General features: G+C 42.8%; 1 protein-coding gene across 1 annotated transcript; it reads right to left on the bottom strand.

The window, feature by feature from the left end:
- Positions 1-9,939: 9,939 nt before the first annotated feature.
- Positions 9,940-15,038, bottom strand: ZMAT2 (zinc finger matrin-type 2). Its single transcript, NM_001080343.1, is given in 6 exon segments — positions 9,940-10,989; positions 11,686-11,831; positions 12,251-12,324; positions 13,526-13,649; positions 14,589-14,682; positions 15,015-15,038. Coding segments are annotated over 6 exon segments (600 nt in total). The 5' UTR covers positions 15,033-15,038; the 3' UTR covers positions 9,940-10,845.

Here is a 15,038-nt window from a genome sequence, read left to right as displayed (position 1 = left end):
AGAAGCAGAAGATATTAAGAAAAGGTGGCAAGAATACACAGAAGAACTATACAAAAAAGATCTTCACGACCCAGGTAATCACGATGGTGTGATCACTGACCTAGAGCCAGACATCCTGGAATGTGAAGTCAAGTGGGCCTTAGAAAGCATCACTACGAACAAAGTTAGTGGAGGTGATAGAATTCCAGTTGAGCTATTCCAAATCCTGAAAGATGATGCTATGAAAGTGTTGCACTCAATATGCCAGCAAATTTGGAAAACTCAGCAGTGGCCACAGGACTGGAAAAGGTCAGTTTTCATTCCAATCCCAAAGAAAGGCAATGCCAAAGAATGCTCAAACTACTGCACAATTGCACTCATCTCACATGCTAGTAAAGTAATGCTTAAAATTCTCCAAGCCAGGCTTCAGCAATATGTGAACTGTGAACTTCTTGATATTCAACCTGTTTTACAAAAGGCAGAGGAACCAGAGATCAAATTGCCAACATCCGCTGGATCATCGAAAAAGCAAGAGACTTCCAGAAAAACATCTATTTCTGCTTTATTGACTATGCCAAAGCCTTTGACTCTGTGGATCACAATAAACTGTGGAAAATTCTGAAAGAGATGGGAATACCAGACCACCTGACCTGCCTCTTGAGAAATGTGTATGCAGGTCAAGAAGCAACAGTTAGAACTGGACATGGAACAACAGACTGGTTCCAAATAGGAAAAGGAGTACGTCAAGGCTGTATATTGTCACCCTGCTTATTTAACTTATATGCAGAGTACATCATGAGAAATGCTGGGCTGGAAGAAACACAAGCTGGAATCAAGATTGCCAGGAGAAATATCAATAACCTCAGATATGCAGATGACACCACCCTTATGGCAGAAAGTGAAGAGGAACTCAAAAGCTTCTTGATTAAAGTGAAAGAGGAGAGTGAAAAAGTTGGCTTAAAGCTCAACATTCAGAAAACGAACATCATGGCATCCGGTCCCATCACTTCATGGGAAATAGATGGGGAAACAGTGTCAGACTTTATTTTTGGGGGCTCCAAAATCACTGCAGATGGTGACTGCAGCCATGAAATTAAAAGACGCTTACTCCTTGGAAGGAAAGTTATAACCAACCTAGATAGCATATTCAAAAGCAGAGACATTACTTTGCCAACAAATGTTCATCTAGTCAAGGCTATGGTTTTTCCAGTGGTCATGTATGGATATGAGAGTTGGACTGTGAAGAAGGCTGAGCGCTGAAGAATTAATGCTTTTGAACTGTGGTGTTGGAGAAGACTCCTGAGAGTCCCTTGGACTGCAAGGAGATCCAACCAGTCCATTCTAAAGGAGATCAGCCCTGCGATTTCTTTGGAAGGAATGATGCTAAAGCTGAAACTCCAGTACTTTGACCACCTCATGCGAAGAGTTGACTCATTGGAAAAGACTCTGATGCTGGGAGGGATTGGGGGCAGGAGGAGAAGGGGACGACAGAGGATGAGATGGCTGGATGGCATCACCGACTTGATGGATGTGAGTCTGAGTGAACTCGAGGAGTTGGTGATGGACAGGGAGGCCTGGCGTGCTGCAATTCATGGGTTTGCAAAGAGTCGGACACGACTGAGCGACTGAACTGAACTGAACTGAACTAATATTGTCCCTTCATCTGGGATATAACTCTTTCATCCTGATTAACTTTCTGTAATGTGATATTTGTTCCAGCCAGGCTGTGGGATTGTGGTTCTACTTGCTTCTTCTGTCTGCCCTCTCGTGGATGAAGCTAAGAAAGTGAAAGTGAAAGTGAAGTCACTCAGTCGTGTCTGACTCTTTGTGACCCCATGGACTGCAGCCTGCCAGGCTTTGCTGTCCATGGGATTTTCCAGGCAAGAGTTCTGGAGTGGGTTGCCATCTCCTTCTCCAGATCATCTTCCTGACTCAGGGATTGAACCCCGGTCTCCCACATTGTAAGCAGACGCTTAAATGCTTAACTGTCTGAGCCACCAGGGAAGTCCTTGGATGAGGCTAAGAGGGTTCTGTAAACTTCATGATGGGAGGGACGGGTGGGAAAGACTAGGTCTTGCTCAATTTAGTTCAGTTCAGTCACTCAGTAGTGTCCAACTCTTTGCGACCCCATGAATCACAGCACACCAGGCCTCCCTGTCTATCACCAACTCTCGGAGTTCACCCAAACCCATGTCCATCAAGTCAGTGATGCCATCCAGCCATCTCATCCTCTGTCGTCCCCTTCTCCTCTTGCCCCCAATCCCTCCCAGCATCAGAGTCTTTTCCAATGAGTCAACTCTTCGCATGAGGTGGCCAAAGTATTGGAGTTTCAGCTTTAGCATCATTCCTTCCAAAGAACACCCAGGGCTGATGTCCTTTAGAATGGACTGGCTGGATCTCCTTGCAGTCCAAGGGACTCTCAAGAGTCTTCTCCAACACCACAGTTCAAAAGCATCAATTTTTCAGTGCTCAGCTTTTTTCACAGTCCAACTCTCACATCCATACATGACCACTGGAAAAACCATAGCCTTGACTAGACGGACCTTTGTTGGCAAAGTAATGTTTCTGCTTTTTAATATGCTATCTAGGTCGGTCATAACTTTCCTTCCAAAGAGTAAGCGTCTTTTAATTTCATGGCTGCAATCACCATCTGCAGTGATTTTGGAGCCCCAAAAAATAAAGTCTGACACTGTTTCCACTGTTTCCCCATCTATTTCCCATGAAAATAGGTCTTTCTCAGTAAAGCTTTAATCCAATTATCTGCTGATGGGTGGAGTTGTGCTCCCTCCTTGTTAGTTGTTTGGCCTGAGGCAACCCAACCCTGGGGCCTACAGCTCTATGATAGGGTTAATGGCAACTTCCAAGAGGACTTTCACCAAGGAGGACCTTCCAGGACTGTTGCTGCCAGTGCCTCTATCCCTGTGGTGAGCCCCTGACAACACATGCCTCCACAGGGAGACACTCCAGCATTAGCAGGTAGTTTTTGTTCAGTCTCCTGTGGGGTCAGTGCTGCTTTCCTCTGGGCATTGATGCATGCAAGATTTTGTTTGTGCTCCTCAAGAGTGGAGTCTCTGTTTCCCCCAGTCTTGTGGAAGTCCTATAATCAAATCCTGCTGGACTTCAAAGTCAGATTCCTTGGGGATTCCCAGTTCCTTTGTTGAATCCCCATGCTGAGAAGCCTGACATGGGGCTCAGAACCTTCACAACACTTTGGTATTATTGTTCTCCAATTTGTGGGTTGCCCAACCTGGAGGTGGGGTTGTATGGGATTTGATTTTATCGTGATTGCGCCCCTCCCACTGTCTTGCTGCAGCTCTTCTTTGTCGTTGGACATGGGGTATTTTTTTTTTTTGGTGGGTTCCACTGTCCTCCTGTATATGGTTGTTCAACAGCTAGTTGCAATTTTGGTGCTTTTGCAGGAGGAGATGAGTATACATCCTTCTACTTTGCCATCTTGAACCAGAAGCCAGGATGCTTTTTATTTCTACTACTATTTAACACTGCATTGGAGTAATTATCCAAAGCAATCAGAGAATGAAAAACAAATGAGGTATACAAAACTGGAAAAGTATAGAACAATTCAGCAAAGTGTTAGGACATAAAATTTACATACAAAAATCAACAACCTTCCTATACAAAAACAATAAAAAATTAGAAACTATTACAGAATATAAGGTCCTATTTATAAATTAAAAAGTAGAAATTATTAAAAGCAAACTTATCAAAAAATGTACAAAATTTCATGTATAGCAAACTTTGATGTACTTCTAAAAAACACAAAAGTGGGTTTGAGCAAGTAAAAAATATTCCTTGTTCTTAGAGTAAGTTCTTTTGACCTAACGTCATAGAGATCTCAGTTGTATCCAAATTATTAGATAATATAATACTAATAAAAACATCTATTTCTGCTTTATTGACTATGCCAAAGCCTTTGACTGTGTGCATCACAATAAACTGTGGAAAATTCTTTAAGAGATGGGAATACCAGACCGACCTGCCTCTTGAGAAATCTGTATGCAGGTCAGGAAGCAAATTAGAACTGGACATGGAACAACAGACTGGTTCCAAATAGGACAAGGAGTTCATTAAGGCTATATATTGTGACCCTGCTTATTTAACTTATATGCAGAGTACATCATGAGAAACGCTGGGCTGGAAGAAACACAAGCTGGAATCAAGATTGCCAGGAGAAATATCAATAACCTCAGATATGCAGATAACACCACCCTTATGGCAGAAAGAAGAACTAAAGAGAATCTTGATGAAAGTGAAAGAGGAGAGTGAAAACGTTGGCTTAAACCTCAACATTCAGAAAACTAAGATCATGGCATCCGGTCCCATCACTTCATGGCAAATAGATGGGGAAACAGTGAAAACAGTGAGAGACTTTATTTTGCTGGGGGGCGGGGGGAGGGCTCCAAAATCACTGCAGATGGTGACTGCAGCCATGAAATTAAAAGACGCTTACTCCTTGGAAGGAAAGTTATGACCAACCTAGATAGCATATTCAAAAGCAGAAACATTACTTTGCCGACAAATGTCCATCTAGTCAAGGCTATGGTTTTTCCAGTGGTCATGTATGGATATGAGAGTTGGACTATAAAGAAAGCTGAATGCCGAAGAACTGATGCTTTTGAACTGTGGTGCTGGAGAAGACTCTTGAGAGTCCTTTGGACTGCAAGGAGATCCAACCAGTCCATCCTAAAGGAGATAAGCCCTGGGTGTTCATTGGAGGGACTGATGTTGAAGCTGAAACTCCAATACTTTGGCCACCTGATGCGAAGAGCTGACTCATTTGAAAAGACCTTGATGCTGGGAAAGATTGAAGGTGGGAGGAGAAGGGGATGACAGAGGATGAGATGGTTGGATGGCATCACTGACTCAATGGACATGAGTTTGGGTGAACACCAGGAGTTGGTGATAGACAGGGAGGCTGGCGTGCTGCAGTCCATGGGGCTGCAGAGTCAGACACGACTGAATGACTGAACTGAACTGAATAAAAATACTAACACTATATGGATGCAGACCTACTAGAAAAATAACATAGGAGAATAGAGAGGAATCATCTCACACCCATTAAGATGAATACTATAAAAAAAAAATAACAAATGTCAACGATATAGAGAGATTAAAATCCTTGTGCACTGTTGATAGGAATGTAAAATTGTGCAGCTGCCATGGAAAACAGTATGGAGACTCCTCAAAAACTAAAAATAAAATTACAATGAAAGTGAAGTCGTTCAGTCGTGTCCAACTCTTTGTGACCCCATGGACTATGTGTAGCCTACCAGGCTCCTCCATCCATGGGATTTTCTAGGCAAGAATACTGGAGTGGGCTGCCATTTTCTTCTCCAGGGGATCTTCCTGATCCAGGGATCAAACCTGGGTCTCCTGCATTGTAGTCAGACACTTTACCATCTGAGCCACCAAGGAAGTCCAAAATTACCATATGATCCAACAATTCCACTTCTGGGTATATATCCAGGAAATCCTATCACATGCCACCACACAGTATACTAAATGAAATAAGCCGGTCACAGAAAGACATATACTGACAATTTCATCTATATGAATTTCCTAAAGTAGTCAAATTCATAGCGAGAGGAAGTAGAATGGTGGTTGCCAGAAGCTAGGGGCAAGGTGGGGTGGAGAGTTAATAGATATGGTTTCCGTTTTGCAAGATGAAAAAAGTTCTGGAGATGAGCAGTGGTGATGGTTGCATAAGAATATGAACATAGTTAATTCCACTGAGTTAAATCCATTGTACTCTTAAAAATGGTTAAGATGGTAATTTTTTTCTGTGTATTTTACCACAATATTAAAAAACAAAGAAAACTGACCTAGCTTCCAGATTGCATAGAATAATGCTCAATATCACTAATCATCAGGGAAATGTAAAACAAAACCACAAAGAAATACCACCTCACACCTGTGAGAATGGCTATCATCAAAAAGACAATAAATGAAAACTGTTGGCAAGAATGTGGAAAAAAGAGAATCCTCATACACTGTTGGTGGGAATATAAGTTGGTGCAGTCACTATAGAAACAAAAACATGGAATTTTATCAAATAATTTAAAAACAGAACTGAGGTATCTTAGAAAAATCAATTAGATTTGAAAGAAAAAGAAATCTTCTGGGCTTCAAGCAAAATGACCAAATTACTTAGGAAGGAAAAAAAAATTAGGTTGGTAACAGGTTTCACAACAGCACACAAGAAAGGCAGCAAATAAGTTTTTAAACACCCTTCAGAAAAGAAGTGAGACCCAAGATTTTATATCCAGCCAATATGTCCTTTACATACTAAGGCTATAGAATATCAGTATTAAATATGCAAGAACTCAGAATACTGTACTCAGGAGCCTCTTTTGAGGAACTTACTAGAAAATTAGTTTCATCCAACCAAGAACAGGAAAATTCAGAAAGCATCATGATGGTTAGTGTTAAATATACTAATAAGTTGTAGATCTGCAAGTAAAATAAAGGAGGTAACAAGGCTGGGGAAAGAGTATGCAAATTGTTTTCTGAAAACAATATGTCTCAATTTGAGAGGAAAGAAAAGGGAAAAAAAGAATAAAATAATTGATCTTTATATAAGTAATGGGTTGGCTCAGCGGTAAAGAATTCGCCTGCAATGCAGGAGCCACAGGAGAGGTAGGTTCCATCCCTCGGTCGGGAAGATCTCCTGGAAGAGGAATAATTCTCCAGTATTATTGCCTGGAGAATTCCACAGACAGAGGAGCCTGACGGGCTACAGTCCAGGGGGTCGCAGAGTCAGACACAACTGAAGCGACTTAGCACAGCACATATAAATAAGAGGGAGTCAAGATATAGCTGACAAAGTAAATAATACAGCCACCTATGGAAAAGTTATTTGAGGACTTAGAAAAGACAGAAGTATAACGGATAACTACTGGAACAAAAACTCAAACATTACCTAACATCAAAAGTACTTTTCAAAGGGTTTTTTGGGGGGTGGGGGTGGGGGGAGGTTAGCATTTCCTTACTTCCGGGAACTACTAGGTGAATCCAAGATCCGCTAGGTTCACCTCTGTTATTTCCTGCCCCAGTTCTAGAACCAGGCATCATCTCTCCAAGGATCCCCGGTTCCTAGTCGAATGGGAGCTAAACAACCACTGGGAAAGCTGGTCACTTTGGCGCTCCCGGCGGGGTAGGAATGTCAAAACGCTCTGTCCGAGCGGGATCTCTGGGAAAATGAAGGTGGGACAGCGGCAAAAGGACTGGAGAGCGCCCGCGGGTCTCGAACCACCCTCAGAGAGAGTAATTTAAACACTGTGTAGTCGAAGGAACCGCTGAGCTACGGCCAGCCCGAAAAAACTCCCCATATTATGTCCTCTTGACTGCAGAGCAAGAGTTGCGTCATAATGAACCAATCAGAGTATACGTGATCCGGGCTAACTTGGAGACCTTAGAAAATCCATCTGCTCCCCCATCCCCAGTCCAGATACTTGGGAGAGTGCGCACCTGCGGGCCCAAGTCTCCCCTCTCCTATCTCCTAGTGAGCTCTTCCAGAGTTGCTTCCGGGCCCCTTCCCTTCTATTATTCGGCAGTCACCTGGTCAACTAGTCTCCTCCAGCCTCTTCCTCCCCGCCCACACCCCACCCCCTCCCCGCCCACACTCCACCCGCTCCCCGCCCACACACACAGGGCCGCTAAGTAAACAACAATTTTGAGACTGCAATGAGTCAGATTTGAATCTTTAGAAGCTGCAAATCGTTATTCGGGCCGTATCTTGGAAATTTGCAGCTAACCAGGTAAACCCTAGGGCGCCTATCCCAGGTGTTACACAGTTCCCAGGTGTTATGTAGTATTACTTGTTACTATTTCAAAAAATTATTAGAAACTGCATATGAATACCCTAAACAGCCACAATTCCTACTTTTCTCCAGTTAACCATGTTTACGATTTCAGTGTGCATCCCTCCAGTTCTATACACACTATAAATATACACACACTAGTCTTGACTGGTGGGAGTGAGGGGTGCAGGTAGGCTTATTGGGGATTAGTTGGGTATTTTGTTTGTTAACATGTCTTGGAGAGCTTGTCAGTATGTATATAGATCTAATTCATACATACTGTAATGGATGAATTTTACTTGAGTATAAATGTACTAGTTTTACTTTAAATGTTTCACTGTTATAGCCACACTAAATATCCTTGTATGTGTATGTGTACATAAGCAAGTCTGTTTTTAGAACAGATACTTATACAAGTAGATTTGCTGGATTAAAGACTCTTCGTATTTAAATTTTTGGAGGTTATGGGAGAGATTCAAGAGGCCCTGGGGGTGCCTGAAGCCAAAGAATCATCAGAAGCCATACAGATCTTTTGTTCCCTAAATACTTTAATTGGCAATTCCACCAGAATGTACATTCCATGATAGCTGGGGCCTTGATACCTTGTCCCAGAAGATACTACCAGGACCTAGAACAAGTTCAGCATCTCAGAACTCACTGAATGAATGAACTCAAGTAGGCCAGTCATAGGAAAACTCCTCAATCAGAATGCAAAATTTCCTTGGATTTTTAGAAAGACCACAAACATCAAGAAAGTTTCTCCTCCAAGAAATTCTTCTAGGATTGCTCTAGGGTCCTAAATTTCCATACCATCTCCTTCCTCCACTTTTAATTCACCAGCTTGAACCCCTCTAAACACCCATGAGCTAAACAGATCCTTTGGAAACTCAAACCACTTGCCAGTCCCAAGGGAACGTAGAGAAAATGGACTTCAGAATTGCTTTTCAGTAGAGGTAACCAGAAGTCAGATTCCACCAGTACCAAAACGGGAGGGAAATCACTTGAAGTCAAGCTGAATTAGCTGCCTCAAGAATACTGAAGCACTGAAGGAACTCAGCACATTGACAAATTCTCCAGTCTATCTGGAAAGGGGGAACAAAAGGACCCAGGGACAAAGGCAGATTCTTACCAGAGGACCTGTAGAACACAGAATCCTGCCAAGGAAAGCACCAACTAATATGCCTGCAGCAAATACTGTAGGAGAAATTGTGAACCAGTAATGACACTCAGTGTTTCCAGTGGCAAGATTCAGCATCAGAAATAAAATTAGGTAAAAGATATGTCTGACAGGAAATTTTGCACAAAAGTCCAAAGGGAAGAGTATATAGTACTCTGGGGGACCCACAAGTGGTTCAGATACTACATAAAGGTGTCAGAAGAGCTGGATGAGGCAGAAAATGTCAACAACCCATATGGTAGCAGCCTTGTTAACCAAAATAGAGCCCACTTTTCAAGGTAGAGAACCAACTAACGTTGTTATAGAATTCACTTGCTTAAAACTTGTGTAATTACCATTTGTGTTTTTTTACTTTAAGGAACTGACTTTTTCGCCCGCTCTGCATCCCTGGGACCTGGCATAGTACCTGATCCAGGGAATACCAAAGTTGTTTTTAGTTAACCACTCTGTGCCATCTAATTCTCAAGTTAGACCAAACTAGGCAAGGCAGCTTCTTAATGGTTCTCAGTGGGGCTAAGAGAAGGAATTCTATCCCTCCATCCCAACCTCCAGGGGACACAGACATCTTTAACTGTCACAACTTGGAGAAGGTGCTATTGGCAACTAGTGAGTAGATGCTAAAGATATTCTAAATATCCTACAATGCACAAGGGTGCCCCCACAACAAAGAATTATCCAGGCCAAAATGTCAACAGTGCAAAACTGAGAACCCTGTGCCTAGCCTAACTGCAGATAGTTAAGAAAACACTAAGTTTTCAACCCTGAGCTCTGCTGTTCCAAAACCAGCAGATCAAAGGAGGCTAAAAAATAGGAAAAGTTTTTTTAGACTCCTCCAGGCACAGATCCCATCAGAGGGAAGTATAACTCACGTTGAAGGAAATCTAGAAAAAAAGTGACAGGGCTCAAATACAGGGAGAAGAAAAAGTGTGGGGAAGAAAAAAAAAAAAAACAATACACAGGGAAGAATATGGAATGTTCCCACCAAATGTGAAATAGGCCCAGTCAATGCCATTTATTATACATGTTGAACAGCCTCTGAGACCCAAGGGCTCCCATATGAGGTTTTTTCCTTTTTCTTTTTTGCATCAAACAGGTTCTTCCAAGAGCCTGCTTACAAGGAAGACAAAAACAGGGTAATCCTCAATAAAATGAAACAAAAAGGAAAAGCTGAACAGAGTTTACATATGAAGAACAAAAGTTAAAAAACTCACCAGACAAAAACCACACCACTCATCCCATTTAATTTCCTGTTACATGCTCTGAAGAAGCTGAGAACACCAGGCCCCAAGGCAGCAATGCTCTTGAGGCTCTAGCTCAGGCTCCCTCTATGTGACAGATTCATGCACACGCACCCGCACATACCACAGATCCAGGCAGAAGTACACATGCATGCACAGGTGGCCAGAGAACCACAAGGGAGATGTAGAGAGGTTGGGGGGTGGGGGAAGTCAAGGATATACTGTCAACTGGAAACTGGGGACCCAGAGAACCCTTCTGCTGTAAGCTGAGTCAAAATTAAAACAAAGGCAGAACACAGGATAAATGTAGGATGCTCAGATAAGAGATGGACAGATGAAGAGGGAAAGATGCAAGGGGAGTTTCGGGAAAGCAGCCTCAGAAGAGGGGTTTTTCTTTATTGGGAAATCAGATGGTCAGAGGTCCTGTGTCTCCAGTGATGTACTGAGGCTGAAGGAATATGCCACAGCATGTTCCTTTGCATTCTGTGCTCTCTCCCAAGGCGGAGGAAAACCAGAAACACCCACCCTCTAGCCCTCCCCATTGCCACTCTTACTGACTTTCCCCAGTACCTCCCCCAAAATGACGCCCACACACACACAGTTAGGCCCAGCAAAAAGCCAAGCACAGAAAGCCTCAGTAACTCTTCTTGGTGGAACCAAAGCCAGAGAAGCCCATCACAGCTGCCATTTCATCATCCTCCTCAAATGTCAAGTCCTCCTCAGCCCTCCTTTTCTTCTCCTTCTGCTTCTCTTTCTTGTAGGCTTTGGCCTTTTCCTCCTAGAGGGGAAATCACTCAGAATCAGTTCAGACTCCCGAGCAAACCTTGCTGAAAGAGATAGGTGAGTGTCCTTTCCATCTTTAGAAGAAAAATATAGACAAGTAAAATTTCAAGAGCAGAGGAAAAGCCATAGTAAAGACTGTAAGGGACAGGAAAGAGAAGTTTCAGCCGGTGGAAAGCATTTCTCAATCCTACATCCCAGTTCATCTCAAGCTCACAAAAAGGTGATGGGAGAAAAACCCAAAGGGCATACAGTATAAGCCAGGAGATGGTCTAAGTGCTTCATGTATATTACATACTAAGATCTCTAATATGAGGAAACAGAGGTACAGAGAGGTTATATAGCTTGTCCAAGATTCACAGCCAGTAAGTGGAGGAAACAGAATTCTGACCCAGTCAGCCTGGTTCCACAGGCCTAATGGAGACTAGGTGCACTTAATTAATAACTCAGGTAGTAAAAAGAAAAAAAAGTATGGCCCAGAAAATTTAGAGAAAAAGGATAGGTTTAGAGCCATTTCCTTCAGATTATGAGAGTCCCAAACAAGGGCAATAAATGTTTCCCTTACTGTATAGGAGTTCAGGAGACACAATTCTCCTCTGGGAGTAGGAGTGGAATGAGGAAAAGAGCCTCCTCATGATTCATAACATAAAATTTAAAGCTGAAGGAGAAGGGAGAGAAGGATAGTAGAGCCTACCTCTTCTCTGAGTTCTTTCATCCTTTCCTCAAAATCATAATCCTTCTGCTTCTCTTCCATCTTCTTCTTGTTTACTTCAAAACGTTTCTTCACCTGATCCAAGGTAGAACGTTCCACACGCATAGACATGCCCAGGTTTCGCTGATCTGGGTAGGGTCAATAGAAAAAAAGGTAAGGTTCTTAAAACTTCCTAAGTCCCTCAAAAAGTCTTTTCCAACTCATAAAACATGCAGTAAAAAATATTAGGACTAAAAAAAACTTCTTGGCAGCAGCCCCCAATAACAAGATAAAGCAACTTTCAACTACTCTTACTGAGAAAATGCACACCAATAGGGACAGTTGGGCCCAGGAGAAAACCATGTTTTGGACTTGTTGAGAGCCTAAAACAGGTTTTCACCTCATGGACTCCAGGAACATTAAATAATGAAGTAAAGAATGGCCTGCGCTGAAGGAACTAGAGAATGCCCCAGACGTGAAAAAGAGGCTCAATAGAAACTACCCTCTCCCTTACCCCATCACCAAAATTCAATCTCAGCCTCAATCACAAACTACCTCCAAGCCTTACGTTTCTTTCCATTAATGTGATCCAGGAAGTTAATGGAGTCTTTCACCACACAGTCACAGACATTGCAGTAGTATCTAGAAAACAGAAAGAAACAACACTAGTTTCAAATCTGATTATAAAGATTTTATCATTTTCAGCCAAGAAACTGATCATTTTTAGGTAAAAATTCTTTTTAGAGGAGACACTTCTCATTTCCACAAAGCCTTTGCTCTTGGAGGAGTGTGGCTTCCAACCTCCAAGATGGCCCCCACAATGATGCCACCTATATCCCTATCTATACAGGCCCTTCCCAATGTGTACCAGGGTTAGTCCATGTGATCAATAGACTGTATCAAAAGTGATGCTATGTCACTTCCAAGATTAGGTTTTTTTAAAAAACATGCATTCTGCTTAGTCTGTTCAGGTAGATGATCACCTACCCTGGGGAAGCCACTTGCTTTGTTGTGAGCAGCACTATGGAGTGGCCCATAGAGCATAAAACTGAGGCCTCCAAATCACAGTCATGTGACAGAGTTTGGACAAAGATCCTCCAGCCCCACTTACACCTCGGATGAATGCAGACCCAGCAGACACCCTGATGGCAGCTTTGAGAGACCCTGAGCCAGAACCACCTAGATAAGCCTTTCCCATATTACTTACCCATGTGAGATATTGTGAGCTATTCTTTGTTTTATGCTGCTAAATACTGGGTTAATGTATTAACACAAATAGCAATAGATAATTAACACAAAGAGGAAAGTTAACAGTGAGTTTACTCAGAGAAGCAGCTCAGAGAAGTGTCACTTATTGTTATCTGGTTATGCTCCTGCTGGAAAACACACTTAGACAGAGTAGTAGTGTTAGGCAAAAAGATGAAGAGTTCTTGTGAGACCTTTCTTCCTAAAGGTAAGGGTCTAGGAGGAAGGTGCACAACCAGAAAATACATAACAACTACAACTTCTGTAGCCAGTCTTGAACCTCAACTCCCTTTATTCACCGTCAGCAGTTACTGGGCTCCATTTTAGTTGCACCTAATTTCTCCCCTAGAAATCTTCTCAGTAGTCCTTTCCTTCATTTCTTCCTTTGGAAGGAGAACAAATAATCCCTTTTAAAATATTAAGAAGTAGATATAGTGCTAATATGAAGATGCTTACAGAGTAACCCCCTCTTACAGACATGTTAACTAGAGACCCTGGAGGAAAATGGATGGAATTACAGGAAACAAGGTTGTTATTCTGGGGGCAGGTACCCTGCGTAACACTTCCTGGCTGCAGAGAAAGATGAAAAGCCACTCACCCTCCCATCTCAGACTGTGGGGTGGTCTTGGTAATGACAATTGTCTTCCCGAGTTTGGATTCCAGGTCCACCTTGTAGTCCCTATGCCGGAGAAGCTCTCGCTTAACTGGCTGCACTGGTTTTCCTGAAATATAATGGGGAAGGAAGTCCCTTCATTATTAGAGTTCCTTAACCAGAAAGGAAAAGAAATGCATAAAGTCCAAATCCAGAGGTCTACTTTCATTTCTTTTTTGAAACATGAAGCAAAGGACACAACAGTCACTTCTAGCAGCAGCTAAGGAGAAGCTCAACACAAAAAATGACAAGCAATTCTTAACTCTCTACATCTTTTCTCCACTTTAAAGCCAAAGAATCTAAAAGCAATTTTTAAAATTCATTAATTAACTGAAGGCAAGAGTTCTGAATCTGCACAAAAAGCAACCTTTTAAAAGAACAGCAAGACCACTCTTAAAAGGGAGACCAATATTTAGGAAATAATCTGTTGCATGCCAAGCACTATTACACAAGTTACATAAAAACTAAAAGGTTTAGAGTGTGTAACCTGGTGTGGAAGAAAGCAGAAGAAGGTACGGTTTGAAAACAGACGAGAAAGTAAGATATTTCTTTCTACATAGTGGAATCTCTAGAAGAGGAGCACCAACTCCCTGACACTGTCTATCACACAGAGAACAGTGCTAGACTAAACAGTACTAGGTTAAATAATACTATGTTTCCTGCTGAGAAAAAGAGGCTCTTCAATAGTAGTAACACACAGCAGCGAAATACTCCTCCTCCTGTCGCTACTAAGGATTCCACTCTCTTCTCTGTACCGGAGGAAAGTACTAAATGAGCCAAGCAAAGGCAGAGCAAGGAAGCCGAGAATCACAGAGCTGGAAAGCACCTCAAAAGCACTTCAATCCATCTCGCTTTCACCTTATACCTGAAGAAATCGAGAACCAGGGAGGCAATACTCTGCCAGATATTACAGAAGTATGGAGGACAGCGCATTTCAACTCCCCACCCACTCTCCAACCACTGCATCGCCTCTACAATACAGTTAGCACTTGATGGAGCAAGTACCCACCATCCTTCTTTTCTCTCTCTTCCGTGAGCCTCTTCTCGGCGAGCTTCTCATATTCATCTTTGTCCCACTTTCGGCGAAAGTCCAAGTTTTTTGTCTGGGGGGAAAAAAGGCTCTTAAGATTCGCCGTTAATCGTGTCCAACTCCTGGAAAAACTGAAGACACCGCGTCCACGCTGCCAAGGCGGCCCGGGACCTGAAGAGAGTGAAGCCTCTCCGGACACCACTACGAGGCTAAGGTTACCTCAGGACCCCAACCCGAGCCCTCCCCTATTCCTCAGACCCTGCACGAGAGCCTCACTGGGGAGCTCTTGGACTGGAGCCATTATGTTGCGAAGAGGCGTCGGAAAGCCAGTTGGGTGTGGAATATTCAACGCCGAGAAGCCACCCCCTACCCCCGACTCCAAGCCTCCTCACACACAACACCTACCCCACTGCCTGACGCCATCTTCAC

The sequence above is a fragment of the Bos taurus genome, chromosome 7 (assembly GCF_002263795.3).
Source record: "Bos taurus isolate L1 Dominette 01449 registration number 42190680 breed Hereford chromosome 7, ARS-UCD2.0, whole genome shotgun sequence".
Classification (NCBI taxonomy): Eukaryota; Metazoa; Chordata; class Mammalia; order Artiodactyla; family Bovidae; genus Bos; species Bos taurus.
The sequence above is the reverse complement of the archived record's forward strand: the minus strand, read 5'-3'. Positions and strand labels throughout refer to the sequence as shown.